A 27,828-nucleotide genomic window follows, 5' to 3' on the forward strand; every position below is an offset into this window, starting at 1 on the left:
ATCTGCTACCTCAACGCACAAGCTGCCACCTGAACCACACCCAATCCTGATTCTCTACACACACACTCAGATATATTGAATGAAGTACTGTTGATACACTTGTGGGAGGGATGTATTCAGGTTCATTCTTTAGAAACTACAACCCTGAATGGTTGCAGAAAAAAGATCCCATTACTCGAAGCATTTACAGGGATAGTTTGATGTTTTAAGAAATATAATTATTCGATTTCTTCCACAGAGGGTTACATATAACAGATTGTAAAAAGGATCATGTGTGGTTAGTAATATTTGGCTATACAGATACAATTTGATTTGATGAATAAATTATGGGATGATGAATTACATTGCATTTAGCTGACGCTTTTATCCAAAGCGACTTACAATAAGTACATTCGACCAGGAAGACACAACCTTGAAGAAAACAGAATCATATAAGTACATCAGGTTTCATAGAGCCAAGCATTTCAAGTGCTACTCAACTGGCTATAGATAAGCCAGTCCTTTATTAGTATATAAGTGCTCTGTTAGCAGTTCTTTGTTAGTAATTCTATCGCTCGAGGTGGAGTCGAAAGAGATACGTTTTCAGTCTGCGCCGGAAGATGTGCAGGCTTTCTGCTGTCCTGATGTCAATGGGAGCTCATTCCACCATTTTGGAGCCAGGATAGCAAACCTACATGTTTTTGCTGATGGGAACTTGGGTCCCCCTCGCAGCGAGGGTGCAGCAAGTCGTTTGGCTGATGCAAAGCGTAGAGCACGCGCTGGGTGTACAGTTTAACCATGTCCTGGATGTAGGAAGGGCCAGATCCATTCGCAGCATGGTACGCAAGTACCAGTGTCTTGAAGTGGATTCTAGCAGTTATCGGAAGCCAGTGAAGGGAGCGGAGGAGCGGCGTGGTGTGGGAGAATTTAGGAAGGTTGAAGACCAGACGAGCCACTGCATTCTGGATGAGCTGCAGAGGTCGGATGGCACATGCAGGTAGACCAGCCAGGAGGGAGTTGCAGTAGTCTAGGCGTGAGGTGACGAAAGCCTGGACCAGAACCTGCGTCGCTTTCTGGGTCAGGAGGGGACGCATCCTCCTGATGTTGTAAAGCTTGTATCTGCAGCAGCGGGTTGTAGCAGCGATGTTTGCAGTGAAGGACAGGTTGTTATCTAGGGTCACACCCAGATTCCTTGCAGTCTGAGTCGGGGAAACAACAGAGGTGCCGATGTTGATTGTCAGGTCAAGAGTGGGACAATCTTTTCCCGGAAGGAAAAGCAGTTCAGTCTTGTCAAGGTTGAGCTTGAGGTGGTGAGCAGACATCCACTGAGAGATGTCAGCTAGACAAGCAGAGATGCGTGCGACGACCTGGGTCTCTGAGCGGGGAAAGGACAGAATTAATTGGGTGTCGTCAGCGTAGCAGTGGTATGAAAAACCATGCGGGCTAATGACTGATCCGAGCGAGTTTGTGTTCAGGGAGAAGAGGAGGGGACCAAGAACAGAGCCCTGAGGGACCCCTGTAGTTAATTGACAAGGGTCGGACTCGGACCCTCTCCAAGTGACCCTGTAGGTACGGTCTTTGAGGTATGAGGTGAGGAGGGAAAGTGCAGAGCCTGAAACTCCAAGTTCTTGGAGAGTGCGAAGGAGGATCTGATGGTTCACCGTGTCGAATTCAGCAGATAGGTCCAGAAGGATGATGACAGAGGAGAGGGAGGCTGCTTTAGTAGTGTGCAGTTCCTCAGTGAATGAATTAAGTGATCTGTGGCAAGCGGATCACTTAATATCCCCTGAACGCAACTTCTCAACTGTGTGTGTGTGTGTGTGTGTGTGTGTGTGTGTGTGTGTGTGTGTGTGTGTGTGTGTGTGTGTGTGTGTGTGTGTGTGTGTGTGTGTGTGTGTGTGTGTGTGTGTGTGTGTGTGTGTGTGTGTGTGTGTGTGTGTGTGTGTGTGTGTGTGTGTGTGTGTGTGTGTGTGTGTGTGTGTGTGTGTGTGTGTGTGTGTGTGTGTGTGTGTGTGTGTGTGTGTAGGACCTGACGGAGGCCATCCCTCTGCAGGAGGTGGTGCTGGACAGGGTGATCTCTGCGGGAGAGGACATCAGCCAGTTGAGTGCACCGGACGATTCCTCTCGGCTCCGGACGCAGCTCAAATCAGTCAACACTCGCTGGGCCAACGTCTGCCTGCAGCTCAACGAGCGCAAGAGGAGGTGTGTGTGACTCTTTGAAATGTCCCTCAAAAGAAAATTATTTTGGAACACGTTCTTTTTAATGTGTCATGTATGAGTTCACAGCAGAGAAAAGCCTGCTGTCTTGTATATGTCTACATTTCTGTTGTTGCACTATATTGGTCTTTGTTTACCTTATACAACATAGCCATCACATGTCTCACTCCCCCCCCTCCTTCAGGTCTGCAGAGGCCCACTCGGCGACGGCGGGGCTGCAGGAGAACATGGGCTCCATGCTGGGCTGGCTGGATAAAGCGGAGGGGGTCCTGGCCATCCCGCTGCAGCCCGCCGAGCCTCAGCACATCAGACACACTCTGGGGAAAGTCCAGGTAGCATCAGGACACAACACAGCATTTATAATGAGCCGCTGAGCTGTGTGTGTGTGGGTGTGACGATCAGCGTAATTCAATTTAGCTGCTGTCATAGTGTAAATGAGATTCAGCTCTTTATTACTACACCAAGCCTTTAAAACATGTGTGTTAATTTAATTTCAAAGCGTATGATGGTTTCAAATTAGATGCTATAATGTTTCATTCTGAAATCCAACCTTGTTTGTTGTTTGTTTACATAATTAGATTGGAAAAGCTGTGTCCTACTTTAAGCGGCTGCAATGGTTTCTTACTGAATTCACCCTGTGTGTGTGTGTGTGTGTGTGTGTGTGTGTGTGTGTGTGTGTGTGTGTGTGTGTGTGTGTGTGTGTGTGTGTGTGTGTGTGTGTGTGTGTGTGTGTGTGTGTGTGTGTGTGTGTGTGTCAGGCACGCGTAGAGGAGCTTCCTGCCAGGAGTGCGCTCATGGGGGATCTGAACATGAAGCAGAGGCAGATAACACTTCCTGCTGACAGACAGAACGACGTCAGGGTCATCAACAGTCGCTGGGCTCAGGTCAGCACTGGGGAAACCACAGCTAACAGCACAACAGTGTTTTGTTCATATGTAGCTAATCAGAACAAAGCAGCAGCAAGCTAGAATCATATCAGTTAGAGACTAGCTGATAAACATTTAAGAGAATTTAGAGGCAAACATATGGCAAAGCTATGTAATGTGCAGCGACGCGGTCATTATGGGGAAAAGAACACCGACAGGCTGATCAGGAGCCCGACGTGAAGCGGAGGGATCTAGATTGGCATGAAGGTGATGCATGCAGTTTGCTTTTCAGCCAAACTGTATACGGTTAAATCGAACGGACTTCTTTGTGCAGATGTGAGCGTCCTTAACAACGGTCAATAAGTCCTTGACAGCGGTCTGTCTGTTCTGGATTAACAACGTGTCACGTGTTCTGAATTGACCAATCAGAATCAAGTATTCAACTTGAAACCCTCACCCTCACCTATGGTAGTGGGTGCCTATAGTGCCTGTCTATACAAATGAATGCGATAACAAAACGAAATATTTAATTAATAATTGAATAATCTGTAGTCGCGCAGCACACACACACAGCTGCTGCTCTGCCGCAGCACCGGAAATGGAACTGCTGGGAGAAAAACTGACTATCAGAGATGTAACGTTATCTTTGATAATATTTCGTCTCCTCATTTTTCGTCAACGAAAGTAAAGAGAGATTTTGGCATAGTTTTTATTTAGGAAACTACATTTTCGTCTCGTCACTTTTCGTCAACGATATTGCATGATGATTTTGTTGCAGTTATTGTTTACTGCCGTCGGTGCCGTCTCGTCATCGTCTCGTTTTCGTCATGGAAAAAAAGGTCGTTGACGAACATATTTCGTCATAGTTTTAGTCAACGAAATGAACACTACATGTAATAAACCTGAATAAAACCCATCCTGTCTTTGTGTAGGTGTCTAAGGCTCTGCCAGAGCGTCAGCTGGAGATCGAGGCTCTGCTGAGGGAGCTGGAGCAGCTCCAGGGTCAGCTGGATAGCCTATCAGCCTGGGCCTCCATCACCAGAGCCAAGCTGGAACAAAGCCCTGATGAGCCCCGGGTAGGACACACACACAACAATTCATGTGAGTCCTTTTGAGTCAAACGTTCTATTCTAACTGTCTGTTGTTTCTCCAGCTCGTTGAGGAAGTGCAGGTGAAGCAGCCAGAGGTGGAGGCAGTTCTGGAGCGAGCCGATCAACTGTTCAAGGAGAATCCTCCCAACCAACAAGACAAGGTGATGGACATGTTTGTGGCATATATGTGTGAAGTTGCCATATCAAAATAAAAGCTTTTGATTGCATCTGTTCAATGTTTATCTGTGAAAGTCCATTATCGCCAACCCGTTGTTCTTCATTTTGGTTTGTGTTGTGACAGGTGAGGTATGTGAAGCTCAGGGAAGACTGGACTGTGATCCTGGAGCTGCTGCGGCAGCATAAGGAGAGGATGGCCGCTCTGCTAATAGCCAAAAAAGCCAGTAAGACTTTGAGCCTGTGTTTTCCTTCAGTTGCTGTGTCAGTTGAGGTCTCTGCCTTTGTGTGTTAGAGAGCATCGATGGATAAACTGTTGTGTTTTTGTTTTTCCCAGCTGAAACTCTGACAGGAAGTTCCCAGGCTGAATCTGCAGCTTTGGCTCAGTTCAACAAGTCCTGGGCCGAGCTCACCGATTGGCTGACAATGCTGGACAACATGGTGCAGAACAAGCAGGTGGTGGTGGCCGACCTGGAGGACATCAACGAGAACATCAGCAGCCTCAAGGTAGAAAAAATACATCAGTAAATACCCCACTGCTTTTTGTCGAGGGAACCCTTTCGATGCTAATGTCTCTGTCGCCTTCAAAAATACTTCACCTCAACCACTCTTTAACCAAACTAATTACAAATAATGATCATGTGTTTTTTAGTTGTCCCTGCAAGAGATGGACCAGCGTCGCCCACTTCTGGAGAGACAGGTCACAGCAGCTCAGAACCTGAAGAACAAAACCAGCAACCAGGACACCCGCAATGCTATCACTGAACGCAGTATGCCTCTCACACACACACACACACACACACACACACACACACACACACACACACACACACACACACACACACACACACACACACACACACACACACACAGTAAATACACACATAAATCTCATGTAAAATATATTCTTCAAAATCAAAGCAATGAGACAAAAAAGCAAAGAAAAGCACAATCTTATTCATTCTCATCGTAATTTTCATGAAAACGAACTTTGCCATTCTCTTCCTGTCTGTCATTGTAGTGGACAGGCTTCAGGCTCACTGGGAAGACTCCCAGACCAAACTCTCAGACAGGATGAAGCAGCTCCACAACATGCTGCAGGACTCCACCGATTGGCTGGATGCTAAAAAGGAAGCTGACCTTTTCATCAAGCTGGCCAGTGAGAGGCTGGAGTCCTGGCAGTTGGTCACGTACACGGTGGAGGCGCTGAAGAAACAAAACTCTGAACTGAAGGTCTCAAACGTGTTTCTAAATGAGCAAAAAATAATCTAGATGCACACACACAGTTCTTCACCTTGAATCAAGTGAGATTCATAAACAGATGGCTGAAAAATAGGATACTACTCACACAGGGGATGACTCAAAAGACATTTATATGGCGAGGGTGAATCATCGCCTTTCAGAATTGTTTCAGTTTGTATTTTCTTCTTCCCTCATATGGTTCACAGTCCTTTGTGAGGGAGCTGCAGCCGGGGCAGGGGCAGGTGGAGGAAACCAACGCTCTGGCTGACAAACTGCTCACGCTGTACGCCAACGATGACACGCACAAGGTCACCCAGGTCAACGGCAACATGATGTCCACCTGGACACACATCACCACGCGGTAACGAGACACACACTACCTGTACAAAACATCTCTCTACAACTTATCAAAGAGAAAGCAATCGATGTGGAGTGAGCCACTTGTACTCCCGTTTGTGCACGTCGTCTACCTTGGTGACATGTTGTCCTGTTTCTGCAGTGTCTCGGACAGAGAGGTGGCTGTCGAGGAAGCTCTGAAGCTGCTGCAGCAGTTCTACCTCAACCTGGAGAAGTTCCTCAACTGGCTGACGGAGGCGGAGACCACCTGCAACGTGCTGATCGACGCCACCAACAAGGAGAGGATGCAGGAGCAGCCGGATGCAGCCCGCAACCTGCTGGCTCAGTGGAAGGTAGAACACTGTCAGATACTCCTGTTCCTCCACTGTGCACACAACAACACCTTATTAAAGGGGCCCTATTCTTCAAATCCTCAGGTTCATATCAGTGTTTAGTGTCCCTACGGTGACATACTGTAGCACCTCTTTTCCCCCTCTGTCTGAAACCAGCTGCATTGCAACAGTGGTGATGCATCTCTCATTCGGAATGACTAGAGCACACTGTGGGAAGCAACACAAGGTTTTTGAATTATTATTTGCTTTACAACTTTTTGTATACCTCTTACCATTCGACCCTGTTCATGGCAGTGCATATGCCCTAATGGAGCAAAGCAATACACCCATTACTTGTTAGTGGAGTTATTTGGAACAGAAGATGAATCATTTCACCGAGGTTACAGCCAGATTTAAAATTCACCACAGAAACAGTGCTAAAAGATAATTAAATATTAATGTTGTGCACAACCTGTCATATGGGATTAGACATTTCCAGTTTATGACCCGAGATTGCTCTTCCTCGCCCTGGCTGGTATGACAGGAATGCTGACACGGCAGCATCGAGAGATCTCATTGGCCAGTCAGTGCCTTGCAGACAAATGCAAAATCCCCCCTACTGCATTGTGGGTGTTGAAGGGAAAGCTCTGTTCTGCACGAGAACAAATTCTGACCCTGGGCCTTACCCTGCGCCCACATACTGGTGGAACAGCGTGTGCACGAAACACACACTTACTATAAAGGAAAGCAGCATTTTGGAAATTAATTTCCACACACACACGCACACACACGCACGCACGCACACACACACACACACACACACACACGCACACACACACACACACACTGCTCTGTCAGTACAACAGCAGCACTGTATGCAGAGCTGAGATAGTCTTCTGTGTCCAATTATAATGGCGGACGGCAACACGGAGTAGCATCCAGGGAACGCACACACACTCTCAGGCTGCAACGCTGCATGCAGATAACGTTTAATTGGAAAACGAGCGCACTCATCCTTTTATGCCTCCTTTCAAGTTCTCTCCTCCTCTTCTCTCCATCTGCCCCCTGTTCTTAACTAACTCTCCCTCCCTTCCTCTTCATCTCCAAATCTCTTTGTCACACGCGCACATTTAAACACTTATGCTTCCACATTGGGAGCTAATCTTGAGGGACTAGGAAGCAGAAGATGACGCCTTTTGTTCTTCACGTCTAGTTCTGGGAGTAAAGTTTTGAGGATGCTGCGCAGGAAGGTCTACAATGTTCAGGTTGGGAAAGAAAATCAAGCGCTGGTTTTTTGCAAATAAGCCTTGTATTCCTAAATGTTTATATGGGAGAATGTGTCATCAATCGAAAATAAATCAGTATATTAAGCTAAGCTAATTGTTGAGTGTTTGTGATGTGGCGTTTAGATTCAATAACAACACTACCACACATACGGGAGAGGAAGTGCAACGTGTGATGTCTGAATTTTGTTTTCAAATTTAAGTCAGATTTGAGAGATTAAAGTCAGAATTCTGAGATGGCACTGAGGCTCCCACTATAACCAACCTAACAAATAAATAAATAAAAAGTAATGTTCTTAATAAAACATGGTTTTATTCGAGTTGTTTAAGTCCCCTCCAGTATCTCTCATTTTCCCCAAAGACACCCCTAAAGAACGGTTGTTTTTATTGTTTTTAAGATCATTATTAAATTACAGTTTATGCAGTGATCAAAAAATGTATAAGCATCAGGAGCAATTGTATCAACGAAACCAAAAACAATTGTTTAATCGCTTGTTGGATCATATGGCCGGTTAAATACAATGAGAGAAATGACATGCTTATTGACGACACAAAGTTAAATGAATACAAATAACTGGAAGATCAATGGATCTGTCAATGTTAGTGTTTTAGAAATTAAAAGTGTATATTTAAACATTAAATATTTAATATTCCTTAAAACGTGGCACTTGATCCCAATACTTTTTATTTTACTTACCATAATGTAATTCAATGGAAAAGCTAAATGCCAGCCACATTAAAGGGAAATTGAATCAACCAAACAAGAAGTGTTCACAGAAGTTCAGCGTTATTCCCTTTTCACTCTGCTAAGATGGTTTATCGTACCTTTTTAAGATGCATCAAAAGTTTCCCTAACGCATCATTTCTCTGAAAGACGTACACACAGGTTAGACCACCGCTCACTGAATAACGCATTTTGACATTTACGTGCTACAAAACGTTCCATTTCTAATACATTAAGCCCTTTATTACGTCGCAATCCTGCTGATGGCTGTAAATCACACTTTCTGAAGCCATTACTCATCTCTAATTCAAGAAAGGTTGCTGCTATTACCAGGGAAGTATTTACTACTACACCACTATCTTTCCCCCCCTGACTCATGCTTTGTGTGGCCAGGAGCTGGAGGCAGAGATTGACGGCCACACAGAGATGTACCACTCCCTGGATGAGAACGGCCAGAGGATCGTGTCCTCGCTGCGGGACTCTGGGGACGGGGCCCTGCTCCAGAGACGCCTGGACAACATGACGCAGCGCTGGAACGACCTGCGCAACAAGACCCTCAGCATGAGGTGAGGAGGGGATCAGTCTTTACTGCAAAATCATGGAGTTCCTATGAAGTACGAGAAACAAAACAAAGCCTGTGTGTGTTTCAAGGGCCCATCTGGGCTCAGAGATGGCCCCGTGGAAGAGGCTCCACATGTCGCTCCAGGAGCTGCTGAACTGGCTGAGGCTGAAAAGTCAACAGCTGGAGAAGGAGCCGCCTGTAGGGGGCGACGTGCCCTCCGTGCAGACACAGCTGGACACTAACCGGGTAGGAGGACAGACACTCTACGTGGGACACAAACAGACACGCTGCTTGTCTCTGCAGCTTTTTTGTTGAAAAGCTAACATTCGGCTGATTCTGGAGTTGTTCAATGTTCATGAAGTTGTTGCTTTTTTTTTACTAACAATGTGTACAAAACAACATAGATGTCGTTTTTATGCTGTTGTGAGCGTTTGGCCACCGTAGGATTAACAAAAAATGACATAATTTGTAGTTATCTTTTTTACTTTTAATCTGGGGCAGGGTAGATCAAATTGGGGGTCTTACATACAGGACATTTTTGGCTTTTATTTTCCTGAAAGTTTAGTGGTCTCATTGCAAAAAGCAATTTAAATATGAGGTAGACTTCCTGTCTCTCTGGCCACCATTATGCAAATCTAATTCTCAGAATAAATGGGAAGTATAGTCAAATGAAAACCCCATTTTGTGCAGCGTTTTATGCAAAAAGCGAGATGATTGACTTCGCTGATTTGGTCATTTCATGTATAAAACTACAATGAGTCTGCCAAATGGTGAGTACATGCATATAAGCATTAGGAAAAGGCTTTTAGTCAAAGTATTTCATAATAAATGGATAAATGTTTTATGCTTGAGGGGCTATTCGGGCACAAAGAAATTTAAATCTAGCATTAGTGATGTTTGTGAGTACATGCAACCTTTTAAACGTGTCTTTTATCATAATTATGTAAAGCACTCGCTACATCTTGCAGTGATGTGTTGACTCCCAAAGCTGTTCATTTTTGCATTTCTGCAGCAGGTGTCCTAAAGCTATTTTATCTTGGGGCCTAAAAATGTAAATGTCCCAGGGACCCAAGCTCATGAACGACCAGGCAGAAACACAACTACTTCAGTATATCACTCCCAACCTTTCTTTATAACCTGTTATTGATGCGGACAATAAGTTGTGTGTACATTCGGTGTGTGTTCTCAGGGTTTAAGGAGGGAACTGAGAGCCAAAGAGCCGGTTGTGACCAAAGCTCTGGACGATGTGGGGCTCTTCCTGTCTGAGCTGCCCCGAGAAACACCCTCACCTGAGCAGAGAGGTAACACACACATTCTAAAAAGGATTCAATCCGGACAAGTCTGCATAGAGGCTTTCCTTCCATGTTTCTAACAGGGGTTACATTGTCCTATTTCAATCCTTCAGACTTGTTTTGATGTTTTTTTAAAGTTGGATGTACGGATTAAGAATGTAAGCATTGTAAGCAGGACAAGCTCTTTCTAGGTTAGGCTATTATAACTAATCCTATTCCCATTTAATTTAGAAAACACAACGCCTTGATGGACTTGCAACACTTCAAGTCCTACATTAAAGTATGGTGGCCTTGAAGGTCAAAACTCAAGAGCATTTATTCAGAAAACACAAACCTTTTAATCAGAATATTAAATAATTCATCTCGGGGGACATTTTGGAAATTAGAGAACACAAAAAAACATTTCAGAAAACACAACACGTTTCAGAAAATTGAATTACATTTTAGAAAACACAACAAAATGTCAGAAAACACACAAAAAGACACCTCACAAACACAAACATTTAGAACAACACGTACAAATGTGACCTTCAGGGCCACCGTATGAAAGGCAAACATGAAGTGAATTTAACAGATCTGTCTCTTCTCAAGACATAAAGCTCCTTTTCTTTTCATCTCTGACTCACATATTGAACTTTGGACCCAAGCAATAGCCTGGTAACAAACAGGGGTTAATGCACGCACACACACACACACACACACACACACACACACACACACACACACACACACACACACACACACACACACACACACACACACACACACACACACACACACACACACACACACACACACACACACACACCCACACCCACACACACACTTCCCGCAGCAACCTCTACACCAGTGTTTCTCAAACTGTTTCGTACCAAGGACCACTTAACCAATAAAAAAACACTCGCGGACCACCTAACTCCACACATATCCAAGAACAGATTACAAATCGCCTGAAAATGGGACAAACAGGCGGCTACATGTGTGACAAAGGTGTTGCACTGGGCTATATTATGCAATCGAAAGTGAAACTTAAGCTCGCTCCATTGCGGAGATATTCCCGCGAGAGTGCGGGAAAACTTACATTTATTAATTTATTTAAAATGTGAAATGTTACCAATATACTCACGGACCACTAGGGGGCGCTCACGGACCACCAGTGGTCCGCGGACCACACTTTGAGAAGCACTGCTCTACACCATGGCTGCAGCCCGGTTACCAGGCTTGCAGAAAACAGCTGAACTTTAACTGTGGGCCATTAAACCCATTCAACCAGCAACTCAAAAACACTCAGAGTACACAGAAAGAAAGAATGAACTCCAGCTGCTAATCACTGAATGGAAACAAGCACTTACTTCCTTTTAGAAAGTATTCCAGACTCTGCGATCTGACCTTCACATCGGCAGCGTTTGGGGACATCTAAAAAAGCTGCATTGACACAGCGCTTTAGAGTACATGACATTTTGCTTGGTTTAATTTCCTTAAAGATAACCAGTGTCTCCAAAAAAAGACCGAGTGCTTTGACATATAAATGAGACGCTCTCTCAGGAGCTGGCCTTTATTGGCACAGTTCATGTTTATGCTTTAAGAGAGGCTTTTAAACACAATCATCAAAGCGAGTTAAAAGTGTGAATATGTAAAGACATAAAATGCAAACTGCAGGTGCTTTTTTCTTATATGGAATGATGATCATTTTCTCCTCATTGGGACATACCTTTCCCCACGGTTGTTGGTAAAAGTTAAGTGGACATTCATTACATACTAATCTGCGCATATGATGTAAGATATGTTCTTTCCCTCAGACATCAGCCCGGAGGAGCGTGCTCAGAACGTGGGGCGAATCCTCCGCAAAGAGGCAGACGACGTGGTGACCAAGTGGGACCGGCTGAACATCGACTGGGCCGACTGGCAGCGGAGGCTGGAGCTGGCCCTGGAGCGGCTGATGGACCTCCAGGAGGCCGAGGACCTGCTGGACGGACAGCTGAGGCAGGCCGAGATGGTGAGGGAGGCGTGGGAACCTGTGGGCGACCTGCTGATCGACTCCCTGCCGGAGCACATCGAGAGAGTCAAGGTCAGATGGGGTGCCTTTAAATGAAACATTTAGGAAAATGTAGACACCCTTTTCAGCAATCAACCATTAAAGGGAACACATTATGATCATTTTCCTGTTAATATTTGGTTGTTGGATTTCTGCCAGAGCATGTTTGCATGCTTTAATTTTCTTTCCTACTGATCGTCTTAATATGCCCATTTTATCCCTCTGACTGCAATTCGTTTAAGAGCCTGTGGAAAAGCCAAGTCTGATCTGATTGGCTAGTGAGAACAAATGGAAAAGGAAGTCATCAACACATGCATAAGCACTGAACAAGTTTTCTTTAATGTTACACTGGTGGTGATGTTGCATGCATCGTACTTCCACCTGTCAGTGTAACACACATCAGAAGCATTAAACAAGCAGCAGAGTTGAGTTTACATAATGGAGGCATCCGTTTCTCACTGTTAGAGCTGTTGAGGTGAGACTGAACCGGTGTCTTCTCACAACCTGTCTGTGTCCCAACTGTCCTCTCACCATCGTGTGTGTGTGTGTGTGTGTGTGTGTTTTGCAGGAGTTCCAGGAAGAGATCGCTCCCATCAAGGACGACGTTGTACACATGAACCAGTTGGCGTCCACTTTCGGTCCACACGACATCCAGCTGTCGCCTAGCAACCTGGAACGCATCGAAGATCTGAACACGCGCTGGAAGCTGCTCCAGGTAAAAGACAAAGCCACCCCCCCCCCCCCCCTCCTGCTGCGGCCTCGCCAGGTCTGAGACTAAAAGGAAACCCCCTGCCGTGATGAATTGAAAATATTGCGTTTGTGTTTCTCGCTGTGGCCAATACTGGGTATATACTGAGATCTCTTCTACCACAAACATGCACAACACTTTAACATGCGACAGGAATACACACACACTGCATGTGTTGCTGATCAAAGGCAGCGCAGGGTGCAGCCATGCTGGATGTCAGACAGTGATTGTTACCGGGGGTGTCACACAGAGCCAATCTGCTGCCAGGGAGACAAGCTGATGCAGATTCCTGGGCAGAGACGGCACCACGGTGACACCATGGTGACGGGACCAGCCGGTCTGTCACTATATATATTATATATATATATATATATAATACATATTTAAGACTCAGTTTCTGCCTTTTAAAGACCTCATGAGCATTTACATTTAAAAGCATGTTAAAGTCAAATCAATGTAGTAAGGCTCAAGTTTTTTTTTAAAGTAGGAATAATCGTGAAAGATTTGTACTTAATTTTGGAACCTTGATCAATAGATTGCTCTCTCTGTTCACACTGATGTGCAGCAGCTGATACACACTTGTAAAAAGAGAATCAAGTATCTCATTTGGCCAGAAAAAAGGCTTTGACGGCCAGTGTGTGAGACTCAGTTTCCATTGCAGGTGGTTCATTGTGAGCGGGAATTATGGCAACGTTTGTGTGTGTGGGTGGGTGTGTGTGTGTGTGTGTGTGTGTGTGTGTGTGTGTGTGTGTGTGTGTGTGTGTGTGTGTGTGTGTGTGTGTGTGTGTGTGTGTGTGTGTGTGTGTGTGTGTGTGTGTGTGTGTGTGTGTGTGTGTGTGTGTGTGTGTGTGTGTGTGTGTGTGTGTGTGACCTACAAATCCAGGTCACTTAGTTCATTCACAGAGTTTTTGTCATGCCTCAAAAGGTCGAAGCTGATTGGTTGGCGCAGGGACATCTTGCAATCTGAGTCATTCGGACAAATTCTTCCTCAACAATCCCACTCCTCTCGTTTGTACGAATCTAATTAGGTTACCGTGGATATGGGGAAAAGGAACTCAGGCAGAAATGGATTGGGTGAGGTGGACTCCAAGGTAATTTGATCCATTGGTTCCATGTCATCAAAACCCAACCCAAGAAAAGAACTGGTCATTACCGTCATAGCTTCGTCTGTTCTCATTGCATACCATGAATCACACACACAAACACACACACACATTTACCACACGCACACACCCCTGACAATGTGTCATCCATCTTCTTTTGGTTGTGGGTGAAAATAAAAAATGTTTGACTTCGTTGGTTGGAAGTTGAGACCCTACCGTTTTCAATGATTCCAAGAACACTGTATTCATTTTTGAATGAATGTGTCTCTAATCAGAGTCTGCCAGAGCTCTACATGCCGGCCCGAGCTGCACGTGTTGCCTGGAAACGCATAGATCATTGAACATCATACTGAATGTAGGCTGAGTTCAAATCCATTTGAGTATTGACCACTAGCCTTTCTCGCATTTCATCTTCAAACTGCTGTATTATGGCTGACAGACGCTACGTGTTGCAGGGTAGGGTCTGTGGGGCAGTAGATTCATGTGCTGCCTCCTACAGATCCTACTGATCCATCTAGATCTGAAGGAGGCTCGCAAGTGATCCTCTCTGATTCCTTCACTACAAATGATATTATCTCCACCATGCTTGTCTTTGTGTACTTCTTGGAGTATATCATGTGTATTCATGTGACACAAAGTGTATTCCTACCATGGCTTTATGAATGTATTCATCGCTTTGAGGAAGCATATGAGCTGGAAGTTTCCATGTGATTCCTCGGATTATATTTCATCTTTTCCTAGGAAATATGCATTTCTCACCCTTTGATTTTAAAGTATTCTCATTTCATGCTGTGAAATTAGTCATTAGCGCATGAGAATCCTGATCTTTTCATTTATCTTTCTTTTCATATTTCACCTTCAGATGTCCATCAGTGAACATCTGAAGCAGCTGACAGACGCTCACAGGGACTTTGGCCTTATGCACGGTGAGTAACACACACTCACACACCAGTTGAAAGTGGGTGTAAGAAAGGGACGAGACAAAATGTGTTAGACTAAATGAATCACTTCGTGGCACTCAATAAGTGATGGGTTTATTTAATTAGTTTGAGAGACACAGCACTCAACTGTCAAAAGGTCACTAAGTAACTGAATAAGTGAAGAGGGAAAGAGTTTTTAAAGACTCGTCTGGTTGCTAATTAGTGGATTGATTTACTTTAATTTTGGGTATAAAAACATTATTCTTAAAAAAGCAAACATGAAACTGCCTGACACATGTTGAGATGATCGCACACACATCCAATACTCGAGTGGATGATCATTCCATAAGAACAACTAGTTTCTCATCATGCTGTTCTCCTTTGAGTGTTAACACTTACCCTGGGGAAGTGACTATGTTAATGATGTGATTATATAACTGTCATTCTGACGGAAAGCTTGAGGGTGTAGCAACAATATAACATTTTGACCATTTGCTTAGCAGGGCTTGGTGAAGGTTCTAATCTTTGTCAAACTAAAATGTTTAAAAAATACATACAAATGATTACTTATTATTATGATTCAAAGGTTTTACTGTCATATGCACAGGAGCTACAGTGCAGTTTTGGCATTGGAAATCTGAAGTATAACAGAAATTAAATACCGTACGGCGGAATCAAATAGTCCATCCATCCATCCATCTTCTCCCGCTTATCCGTGGTCGGGTCGCGGGGGTAGCAGTTCCAGCCGAGAGCCCCGAACTTTCTTTTCCCTGGCGACATCAACCAGCTCTGACTGGGGGTCCCAAGGTGCTCCCAGGCCAGAGAAGAGATATAATCCCTCCACCTGGTCCTAGGTCTACCCCTTGGTCTCTTCCCAGCTGGACGTGCCTGGAACACCTCCCTAGGGAGGCGCCCAGGTGGCATCCTAACTCCCTGATGACCGAACTTCTCACCTTATCCCTAAGGGAGACACCAGCCACCCTGCGGAGGAAACCCATCTCGGCCGCTTGTATCCGCGATCTCGTTCTTTCGGTCCTGACCCATCCTTCATGACCATAGGTGAGGGTAGGAACCAAAGTGGCCCGGTAGACAGAGAGCTTTGCCTTCTGGCTCAGCTCCCTTCTCGTCACAACGGTGCGGTAAAGCGACTGCAGTACCGCTCCCGCTGCTCCGATTCTCCGGCCCATCTCACGCTCCATTGTTCCCTCACTCGAGAACAAGACCCCGAGATACTTGAACTCCTTCACTTGGGGTAAGGACTCATTCCCTACTTGGAGTGGACAGTCCATCGGTTTCCTGCTGAGAACCATGGCCTCAGGTTTGGAGGTGCTGATCCTCATCCCAGCCGCTTCACACTCGGTTGCGAACCGATCCAGTGAGTGCTGAAGGTCGCAGACCGATGAAGCCATCAGAACCACATCATCTGCAAAAAGCAGTGGTGCAATCCTTAGTCCACCGAACTGCAGACCCCCCCCCCCCCCCCCCCCCCCCCCCCCCCCCCGACTACGCCTCGAAATCTGATCCATGTATATTACAAACAGGATTGGGGACAAAGCGCAGCCCTGGCGGAGGCCAACCCTCACCGGAGATGGGTCCGACTTACTGCCGAGGACCCGGACACAGCTCTCGCTTTGGGAGTAGAGAGATTGGATGGCCCTGAGTAGAGACCCCTCACCCCGTACTCCCGCAGCACCTCCCACAGTAACTCCCTGGGAACCCGGTCATACGCCTTCTCCAAGTCTACAAAACACATGTAGACCGGATAAGCGTGCTCCCAGGCCCCCTCCAGGATCCTTGCGAGAGTAAAAAGCTGATCCGTCGTTCCACGACCAGGACGGAATCCGCATTGTTCCTCCTCAATCTGACCTTAGAGTAAACTTTCCCGGGGAGGCTGAGTAGTGTGATGCCTCTGTAATTGGCACACACCCTCTGATCCCCCTTTTTGAGTACTGTTTCCGGAATCAAATAGTGCTTTTTCTAATCATATATACATATGTGGGTTGATAAATGTGCTGTAAAATATGAATACCTATGAATTATTTAACTTGATAGAGATCATTTGGCATATTTCCAATGTAAGTACAGTTTGCTGGCCAGCAGTTTTTCAGTAAATGAACGTTCAAAGATATACAGCACATTTACAGTCTTCGATTCCTACAGTCTTTTTTGGCTTGAAATCTATTATCAAAGGAGCAGAGATATCATTTTTTTCCAACAGCAGCAGATTCAATTGACGAGAATCCCCCAAAAAATGAAACCAAATCGAAAGCAGCCGCAAGCAATAGCTGTTTCTCTTGCACTTGATTAAAAATGGATTCAAAGCACCACAGGGGGGCTTGTAATAAGAAAACAAGTAGAAGCAAAAAGTGAAAGCAACACTTCAGATATAAATGAAGTGGGTAAATAGCAATGACACAATCAGGTCAGATGGTGGAACAGATTGGAGAACAGCCCCCACATGATATACTATCGTAATATCCCTTCTATTTAAAAAATGTCTAATATTCCCATAGTCCCATTTGATCGTGCATTAATGTTCCTATTAACTTTATAATTGAGCTATATTAAAAATAACAGGGCAGATTAAGACTGGGGGGCTTCAAATTTAAAAAATGAACACTGTTAATTGACACGTTGTTCATATCTTACTGCTATGATCTACACTGCATGTGTGCTGGCACTTGTCCCACGATGCATCGTTCTGTTTTTAACTGCAGCAAATGTTACCCGTGAGGCAGAATAATACAGCGGGTAGTTTCAGCCAAGCGATCTGATTGGTCAGACAGGCGTTCCAACTGTGCTGCTGATTCCCAGAAAGCTCGGTCTGCTTTAGTGGTTGCTGTGTCAACTGTTGGAGGCATAATAACTTGGATAATTAGCAATATTTCTCATGTTTTTCATTATCATGTAGATTACTTTGAAGAAAATGATTCATGGTGTTTTCGTAGCTGCTGCATACACACTTCCTGGGTGGGCATGCTGCTGTAAAATGTGTGAATAATCAAAGGGGCCCTATTCTTTATTACATTTAAATTACATACATTCTTTTATTTTTGTACCTTGTTTCTCTGTTTTGGCAGGATCTGTGGAGAGCCCCTTCGAGCAGGGCATCTCCCCGAACAACGTGCCCTACTACATCAAGTAAGTACGGACCTCTGAGCTGTTGTTAATGGAACAGTACCATTAGTACACACACACATTCAGACCTAATTATTCAGTACTAGTCCCAATGATTTTGACATGTGCTCAACACTGATTATTGGTCTGGTTAAATGTCATGGAATGAGCACGGATTTCTCACCTGAGTGTACTAACCTTTTAATAAACTTAAAGCGCTGCTCTGTGCATTGGCACAAAAAGAAGTATCCAACTTGGCAAAAGTATTAGAAATAATTGTAAAAATATGTTGGTATCAAGGCAAGGCAGGTTTATAAATATAGCCAAAACAAATGAAATATTTGGCTGACATTGATGAGATAAATATAATTAAACATTTATACAATATTACAACCAACTTTTTCAAAATATTCTTTGACAAAATGAATCTTAGTAGGGGAAGGTTGTAATCATATTTATACAACAATGCAAATAAAGTATTTTTCTACCTTATTCCTTTCAATTTTTACATTTGGATGAATAACCCACTCATGTTTTTGTCAATCTGTTGTGGCCTTAATACATTAATCCCTGAAGAGAATGTAATATTGTTCTTTGACGAGTATAATCCAGTGTACTCTACAGAAGTTCTTCATTTAGCCTGCTGAGCCTTCAAATGTATGTCTCTCTTTTAAGGTTCAATTATTTAATTCCTAAATATTTCAGAAAAATACTGGAGGATTTGATTTCAATGAAATGTTCTGCAAATGGATAAGTCTTTTTAATAAACCAGCCTTTGTTTGAGTTCCCAAATAATGTGGATGAAAATGAAGGGTTGGGGTTAGATTATTGTGACTGACATTCGCCGTGTCTGCTTCAGTGTGTGCATTCTCAAAGTGAGACAACAGAAAACACTATAAAATAATGATTGGGTATATTTCTAAAAGTCTATTGTCTGTTTTTAAGGAAGTGAGATGCTGCCAAAATATTGACTTTGAATCCTTTGAGCTGGATTGATGCAGTGTTGCTTGTCTGCTAACTACAGTTTGTTGTTTCGCCCTAACTGTTGGCTTGCCGTGTGCCTAACATGCATCCATTTAGCCTCTCTGTCTTTGTTGCTTTGAATAATTCATCTAACAGTTTGTCCTTTCACATTAAGCACATATATTCCTTCATTAATCCATTTATACATATATACATGTAGCCCCAGATAGCATTAGGTAACCATAGCGAATCGACCCCGGGTCAGAACATCAACATGTGGTAGTTATGCAGTATTAGCTTATTATTTGCCACCTGAAGGAATTAGATTGGTTTTGACTTGATAGCGCTTCCAAGGTTTCATGATATTCATACAATGGCAATTCTAGAATGTTTATTTATAATTATAGAATGTTAACTCAAAATATACATTATCTCCTTCATTATGTCTCAAAACCAGCTTGTAGAGCAGTTCGGTTTCTGTGGATGCTGGGAGACCGTTCAGAGACTTTTCAGCGCCCATCAGCAGATAGCATACGTCTTGGAGGGGGGGGTGTTGCGCAGTAGGGAGCTCTGTCTTGCAGCTTGTGCCTCAGCACCGCAGGGTGCACAAACAGGCGTGCTGTTACAGCAACTCACTGAGTTAAACATGTTGATGTGATAATAAAAAATCTTAGCACAACTTGCAGTTCCTGCTAAATTAGATGTTTTTGGTAGCGGTTAGGTTAGGAACTTTGGATTCTGCACTTTGGAAAAAAAGGAAGACTTTTTTCTTCTTACAAATAAAAGTCTAAAGTATAAACAATAAGACGCACACAAGGTATGGCATGTAGCTTAGAATAGCTAATGTTGGCTTGTGTCATATTTGCGTGGTGCATAGTTTCAGCTAGTGTATTTGAACAGAAGTACATCGTAAAATACTCACAAAAACTCGACAGCACTAAAATAAACAAATCCAAATAAACCCCTTAATTAACTGAGCTGGAAAATGTGCCGTCTCGACACCGTTTTTCACTACTGTCTCTATCTCCCTATGGTTCATTGAACATTTGTGAGGAGTAGCTTCATCACAAAGCTTCTAGCTCAATTTATTTTAGAATTACACAACCATTTTTGAGGTGATTAGGCCTTTATCCTTCCATTGACACAGAATTAACTCTCCACCTCACATTCCTTACCCATTGGTCAGAAGAGCCCCACAGTGGGATTGATCTATCCCACTTCCTGCTCGTCCTTCAGTGGAGACATCATACGTAGATTACATGGATTTGGTAATCACTAACTAGCAGTGTGGTGTGTTTGAGTTAACACTTTAATGTTTGACGCTGATTTAACTGCAAGTGAGAGAAACACACTCACCAAAGAGAAAAAGAGGAGGAGGAGGAGGAAGGAGGGAGGGAAAGAGAAGTGACAGATTCTCCTCTTCATGCAGTGAGAAAGCTGGACCTGACCTGATGACGGAGACCCTGTGAGTGCCAGCTGACCACACACACACACCTACACACCTGTCTACACACACACACACACACACACACACACACACACACACACACACACACACACACACACACACACCACACACACACACACACACACACACACACACACACACACACACACACACACACACACACACACACACACACACACACACACACACACACACATATAATATATAATAAAATATGGATTTATATCACACACATAATGCACATTTCATGGCCAAAAGTATGGGCTGGGTGGATCTAATGAAAGACGTCATTGAGTTGCATCATGGGAAATGTAAAATAGGTTTGACACATGCACGGGATAAAAGTCAGGTTGCTTCTACTTCTGTTGCTTCTCTTTTCGAAGGGTTTCAAGACATGAAAGCAAGCCCAAAAGTGTGCAATGTTTACAGGCGTGTCTGCATACATTTGGCCACATAGTGTCCTTGCACGCATTGCAGACTTCACACACTACAAACCCACACAGCGGGAAACATATGGCACACCAACTGCTTCTTGTGCACATTCAATTATCTGCTTCTAGAGATGGTTTCAAACTCAAAGCTGCTACATCCACCTTGCCTATCCGTCCTGTGAGGGTGTGTTTGATTTGCCTCACTGCAAGCATCCTCCCCCACGAGTGGAGTCAGTCTAAATCCACAACCTCCTACACAAACACAGTCAGCTGCAAAATGACGTCCGAGAGCCTAAAATCAGCAATCATGAAAGTTGTGTTGAATCCGTCCCTCACACACCTACACACACTCAGGTACACAGACACACTGTTGTGATGGGATAACATAACAGTTGAGACTTGTCCTATAAATTACAGGCTGTTCCCTCTTTTTGCTGGTGCAACATAGCCTACATTTCTCAAGCCTTGAACACAGATTCTCAAAGCAAAGAAACCCCCCTCCCACCCTCTCTTCTCTCCTGTGTACCTTGTAAAAGAAAAAATCCCTTTTGTCTCTCCCACTTTTCCTCTTTCTTTTGCCCCTCTTTCTTTCTATCTCTGTCTCAGCCTTGAACGTGAAAATATGTGTGCTTTGAAAAGCAAAGAGCTTCTCTCCCTCCCTCTCGTCAGGGAGGTGAAAAACCTTCTCGGATGGTGTGTAGAGACTCCTTTGCTCTCAGAAACAGCGGGATGGGGGGAAGGGAGGCAGAGGCAGGGAGCCTGACATCCGCCTCGTCTAGCTAAATTGCGTGAAGTTTCCACGATGCAGATAGGGCGAGACCAGAAGTGAGCGGTGTTGAATTTCAAAATAAAGGCATGAACTATGTTGGGTATTAAAAAATAAATAAAAAATTACAACATATGTCAAATTGTTTAACCATCAACATGGATGGCTAGGCTGAACAAAAACCTTGGGGACCCTGATGTAAAATCAGGGAATGTCCTCTTATGTAAAAACAGCTTATCACATCATTGCAAAATAGTAGTACATATCCATAAATACATTTGGAAGTTATTAAACTGTCACATTAAGTGTTGATGCACCCAATGTACTGAGTCCCTTTTTGTGTGTCATCACCCCCTCTATCTCCTCCTTTCAAATATATTTCTGGCTTTAAACCTGACCCAAAAAAACCTTAGAGATATGATAGTTATTACTACATGAGGGATTGTGTTGTTGCATCGATGGCAGTCCATACTTGATCTAACAATAGGAAAAGGAACATATGCTGTCAAATAAACATTCTGTACGACATTAACTTGGCAAAACACACTAGGATATTTACTTATACAGCTTTGAAAAAAAAGAGCCCAGCATTGTTCAGGTGGAAGGTTTTATTTTGGAAACCTGAAACGGAAGTGGTCTCCGTTGCACTCGGGTGAATTGACCATCGTGTTTCGCTGGCCAGTCCGTCTCTGCAACCGCTACCTTGCAGAGGAACACACACATACACACATACGTAGGCTACACACGTTAATCTCGGACGCCTCTCTCCGGTGGTAGAGGACGCTTGGTCGGACCGCGGAGGGGGTCGGGATATTGCCTCGGTTCTGCCCGGGAATCGGTTCATTTCTGCTGGACGCTGAGCACTGTGATCGGCCGGCGATGCGGGAGCAGCTTCGGAAGTGAGTGCTGGGGGGCTGTTTATGGTGGTGATTAATAATGGTGATGGTAATTGTGCTGTTCGTAATGCAGTAAACCTGTTCTCACGGACCTCACTGGCTGTGGGTATTCATGGCCAGCAGAGGAGCAGAGCTATCCCCCACACTCAGCAGAAAACGCACATTATTTCACTGTAGTACAGAATATGCGCAAAAACAGCCTCAAATTCTGGACATATGTACATTGACATTTTATATTGGACATGGGAAAAATATTTTTTTACTCCAAAATGCATTTCAAGTATTTTAAATAGCCTAAATTTTGCCGATAATTCTGCAGCATGTCACAGTATTCAGAGGTTTAAAATACATGTTTGCATATAAGAGATGAAGCAAATCGTGCATCAAATATAAACGGGATGTTAACACCTCCATGAAAAGGGAGGAAAACTATTGTTTTTGGTAGCCATTAAACCCTACCAGCCCGTTTCTTCCCAGCGGCTGTTGATAGTGGTTGTTGCCGGGGAACCAGGCGAGGTGCACGGCCCGGTGAGGCTCCTCACCCCGCTGTCCCCCTCCGGATCCTAAACTCTGAAGCCTCACTTTGCACCCTTTCAATGGCTCGTCGCTGCCATGTTGGAATAAAAACAAGGGCATTGAGTGCCTTAAAGCAAAACAGAATGCAAAACGGTGCCCCGAAAGGGATTTGCGATAATGTATGCGTTTGGCTTAGAGAAAAGAGCCGTGCGGAGCGGCATTGTGTCACTGTATTGCATTCCTTCACAGCAACACACGGAGGTGCAAACACAATCACCTCCGTGGCAGCAGAGCAGCCCGGGCTGGATCAGTGCGTTTTTGCACGGTTTGTGTGCGGATATTTGAATGTTGGTCTATTTTCGAATGGGAAATAACGCCAGGCCTTATTTTTCCATCGCAAACAGCGGCGCTGAAGGTGCATGTGTGCAGTTCCTCCAGATCATCTGCTGATCAGTGGTCAGCTGTACATAGAGATGTGGTTGTCCTGCACTGATATGGCATGGACCTATCCATGTGTGCGTGGAGTGATGGTGAAATGGGAGCAGGGAATGTGAGCTGGCTGGTGCAGATGTTTGGCACCAATGTGATTGCAGGTGTGTGTGTGGGCACTGATTAAATACAGCTGATACAGCCATAACACAAACAGATCCAACTCTAGTAGCTGGATGGTGGTGCTGACGTGCTCAGGCATGATTGTTATGGTGTGGTGTGTGTGTGTGTGTGTGTGTGTGTGTGTGTGTGTGTGTGTGTGTGTGTGTGTGTGTGTGTGTGTGTGTGTGTGTGTGTGTGTGTGTGTGTGTGTGTGTGTGTGTGTGTGTGTGTGTGTGTGGTGTGTGTGTGTGTGTGTGTGTGTGTGTGTGTGTGTGTGTGTGTGTGTGTGTGTGTGTGTGTGTGTGTGTGTGTGTGTTCAGTGTGGATGATTATCAACCACAGGATCTAGCCCATCCTGATGTGTGGTTTTTAGGGCACGTTTCTGTATTCAGACAGAAGAAACTTTTCCACATTCGAGCTGCAAGCCTTTCGCGTTCAGGTGTCTTGGTGTTTGAATGACTAATCAATGACACTGGCTCTGATTGAAGAATCAAGAAAACAAAGTGATATTTCTGTATTAGCATACAGTGGGGCAAAAAAGTATTTAGTCAGCCACCAATTGTGCAAGTTCTCCCACTTAAAAAGATGAGAGGCCTGTAATTTTCATCCTGGTACACTTCAACTATGAGAGACAGAATGGGGGGAAAGAATCCAGGAAATCACATTGTAGGATTTTTAATGAATTAATTGGTAAATTCCTCGGTAAAATAAGTATTTGGTCACCGACAAACAAACAAGATGTCTGGCTCTCACAGACCTGTAACTTCTTCTTTAAGAGCTTCCTCTGTCCTCCACTTGTTAACTGTATTAATGGCACCTGTTTGAACTCGTTATCAGTATACCTGTCCACAACCTCAAACAGTCACACTCCAAACTCCACTATGGCCAAGACCAAAGAGCTGTCAAAGGACACCAGAAACACAATGGTAGACCTGCACCAGGCTGGGAAGACTGCATCTGCAATAGGTAAGCAGCTTGATGTGAAGAAATCAACTGTGGGAGCAATTATTAGAAAATGGAAGACATACAAGACCACTGATAATCTCCCTCGATCTGGGGTTCCACGCAAGATCTCACCCCGTGGGGTCAAAATGATCACAAGAACGCTGAGCAAAGATCCCAGAACCACATGGGGGTACCGAGTCCATGACCTGCAGAGAGCTGGGACCAAAGTAACAAAGGCTACCATCAGTAACACACTACGCCGCCAGGGACTCAAGTCCTGCAGTGCCAGACGTGTCCCCCTGCTTAAGCCAGTACATGTCCAGGCCCGTCTGAAGTTTGCTAGAGAGCATTTAGATGACCCAGAAGAGGATTGGGAGAATGTCATATGGTCAGATGAAACCAAAATAGAACTTTTTGGTAAAAACTCAACTAGACGTGTTTGGAGGAGAAAGAATGCTGAGTTGCATCCAAAGAACACCATACCTACTGTGAAACATGGGGGTGGAAACATCATGCTTTGGGGCTGTTTTTCTGCAAAGGGACCAGGACGACTGATCCGTGTAAAGGAAAGAATGAATGGGGCCATGTATCGTGAGATTTTGAGTGACAACCTCCTTCCATCAGCAAGGGCATTGAAGATGAAACGTGGCTGGGTCTTTCAGCATCACAATGATCCCAAACACATCGCCCGGGCAACGAAGGAGTGGCTTCGTAAGAAGCATTTCAAGGTCCTGGAGTGGCCGAGCCAGTCTCCAGATCTCAAACCCATAGAAAATCTTTGGAGAGAGTTGAAAGTCCGTGTTGCCCAGCGACAGCCCCAAAACATCACTGCTCTAGAGGAGATCTGCATGGAGGAATGGGCCAACATACCAGCAACTGTGTGTGAAAACCTTGTGAAGACTTACAGAAAACGTTTGACCTCTGTCATTGCCAACAAAGGGTATATAACAAAGGATTGAGATGAACTTTTGTTATTGACCAAATACTTATTTTCCACCATCATTTGCAAATAAATTCTTTAAAAATGTGATTTTCTGGATTATTTTTTTCTCATTTTGTCTCTCATAGTTGAGGTATACCTAGGAGGAAAATTACAGGCCTCTCTCATCTTTTTAAGTGGGAGAACTTGCACAATTGGTGGCTGACTAAATACTTTTTTTGCCCCACTGTATAAGAAAAAACAAATGTTTAAAGATTATACTATTTTCACTACTACGGAGGGGCTGGTATTCAAAATGATCTCACTGGATTATATATGGTTGCATTCAATTGTGGTCTGATCTGACAACGATTTCCGATCCTAAAGATTTGGATTCAGTTTTGGTAATCCCTGCAATTGGGCATTTACATACATTCATCCCATACTTCATGTATGAGTCAGTAATATCAGTTATTATACATCTGTACTTATTCAAAGTAGTTGTCTACAAAGTCAAACTAATTAAGCATTTAGTCTTGCTGGGTAGATAATCTGCAGACAGCCTACACACAAACATCGGATCTGATAAGTAGTGACAATGAAGCCGATGATAGATTGGGCCTGTTTTAAAAGGGTTTATAAAATCGTCAATGAGCGAGAGAACAGTTGTTCCACGTGTTATCTACAATCACTCATATTTACCAGTAGTTTTAAAGCCAAAAGCTTCAAAAGATGTTCCTCCCTCCTTTCATGCAATTGCACATTGATTAATCCAGAAAGCAGAGGCTGTGAAAACAAAACATCTGCCAAAGGTCATAAAGTAAAAAGCGTGAAGAATTACATATCACTTTGTTCCAGTTCAATCATTTGTAGATCCTTGACTGTAGTTTTAAAGGTTTTACAGTGGACAGGACCCTTCATGTATGTGCATGCAAGCAAATGCTAAAAATGAAGCTGGCCAATGTTCCAAAGCTAGTGTTATTTTCACATCGGTGCGACACCACTTTGAGTGATTTTGACAGTAAAAATGACCCGCTAACGTTGGAACCTTCTCAAAAAGTCCATGAAACTTGACAATTCTTTTTTTATAGATACTTGAAAACCTTTATTTTTAATTTGGATCACCTCCCACACTGGGGACTCCATTAATGGCCATCACTGCCAGACAGTCTATTAGTGGAGAGTTTCTACAGTCCATTGGTTAGTCTTGCCTATCGTATACTCATCATTGAACCATGTTTCGTTGTCTCTACTCACTGTGTGTGTGTGTGTGTGTGTGTGTGTGGTGTGTGTGTGGTGTGTGTGTGTGTGTGTGTGTGTGTGTGTGTGTGTGTGTGTGGTGTGTGTGGTGTGTGTGTGTGTGTGTGTGTGTGTGGTGTGTGTGTGTGTGTGTGGTGTGTGTGTGTGTGTGTGTGTGTGTGTGTGTGGTGTGTGTGTGTGTGTGTGTGTGTGTGTGTGAAACGGAGCAGGGAAGATCAATAGACATGCAGACAGAACATGGTTTCTTATCCTGCTTTTGTGGTTGTAAATAGAACTTTCGGCCATCATTTCATTGTCTCCGTTGTAACAAACCTTTTTTTAATTACGGTGTTATTGATAGACTTGATTTGATAGATTTATTTGGGAGAATCAAACAGTGCCATGTAAAATCAGACATAAGCACACTCAAAGCAATTGTATCTTTATTTATTTCCATTTCTTGTGTTTTTTTTGCGAAGTTATTTTATTTAAATCAGCTATTTTTCTTTCCTTCTTCTATCCTGGTAAATGGTGGCCAGGGGGTTGTGAATGTTGAATGCTGTTCCTTATGCTTGTCAGCTTCAATCAGGTCGCCCTCGAGCAAGGCAGCAGATCCACGACTGCTCCGCCAGCCTCGCCCAGTGTGCAGTAGTTTATCTTCTGACAGGTTTCCATGCATTATCAACATGTTGGCTTGTCCTGGGGCCATGATAGAATCTCTAGGCACACAGTGTCTGCTTTTAAAAAATTCAAAAAGCATTAACCCCTAAATGGGTGGTGTGGCAGGTCAGGGAATGTAAGGTTCCATCTCTCAGCAAATATCTCTTTAGTGGGAAAATGCATGGGATCACTTCAGTTTTATATGAAAATAGAAGTGCTCCTTATTATAGTTTTTTGCTACTGAGCATCTGCATGTTCCCCGTCTTTCTCAAGGACTCCTGTTTTGTCTCAGCTGATTTAGTGCACGCAACTCCATCAGTTGTCAGTTAGCATCCTATATCTAGCAGCCACTGCGTATTTGACTCAGTGCGGCTAATAGGAGCATTTGTACGAGTGATCCTTGCTGATTGTAC

General features: G+C 44.1%; 1 protein-coding gene across 2 annotated transcripts in view; it reads left to right on the forward strand.

Annotated features, from left to right (window-relative positions):
- Nucleotides 1-27,828, forward strand: part of dmd (dystrophin) — a 128,276-nt gene that overhangs the window by 78,207 nt on the left and 22,241 nt on the right. The window contains exons 47-64 of one of the 2 annotated variants that reach the window (XM_034099168.2): nucleotides 2,006-2,181; nucleotides 2,381-2,528; nucleotides 2,955-3,080; nucleotides 3,995-4,138; nucleotides 4,216-4,314; nucleotides 4,455-4,554; nucleotides 4,665-4,834; nucleotides 4,980-5,097; nucleotides 5,349-5,560; nucleotides 5,776-5,930; nucleotides 6,069-6,258; nucleotides 8,638-8,810; nucleotides 8,896-9,052; nucleotides 9,996-10,107; nucleotides 11,898-12,166; nucleotides 12,702-12,848; nucleotides 14,847-14,910; nucleotides 17,985-18,045. In XM_034099168.2, coding sequence (XP_033955059.1) covers nucleotides 2,006-2,181; nucleotides 2,381-2,528; nucleotides 2,955-3,080; nucleotides 3,995-4,138; nucleotides 4,216-4,314; nucleotides 4,455-4,554; nucleotides 4,665-4,834; nucleotides 4,980-5,097; nucleotides 5,349-5,560; nucleotides 5,776-5,930; nucleotides 6,069-6,258; nucleotides 8,638-8,810; nucleotides 8,896-9,052; nucleotides 9,996-10,107; nucleotides 11,898-12,166; nucleotides 12,702-12,848; nucleotides 14,847-14,910; nucleotides 17,985-18,045 — 2,621 coding nt within the window. Of the gene's footprint in view, nucleotides 1-2,005; nucleotides 2,182-2,380; nucleotides 2,529-2,954; nucleotides 3,081-3,994; nucleotides 4,139-4,215; nucleotides 4,315-4,454; nucleotides 4,555-4,664; nucleotides 4,835-4,979; nucleotides 5,098-5,348; nucleotides 5,561-5,775; nucleotides 5,931-6,068; nucleotides 6,259-8,637; nucleotides 8,811-8,895; nucleotides 9,053-9,995; nucleotides 10,108-11,897; nucleotides 12,167-12,701; nucleotides 12,849-14,846; nucleotides 14,911-17,984; nucleotides 18,046-22,314; nucleotides 22,549-27,828 lie in introns of those variants that run through there. The other variant, XM_034099160.2, reaches the window with a different exon arrangement.

This window comes from Pseudochaenichthys georgianus, chromosome 2 (genome assembly GCF_902827115.2).
Source record: "Pseudochaenichthys georgianus chromosome 2, fPseGeo1.2, whole genome shotgun sequence".
NCBI classification, from domain to species: Eukaryota; Metazoa; Chordata; class Actinopteri; order Perciformes; family Channichthyidae; genus Pseudochaenichthys; species Pseudochaenichthys georgianus.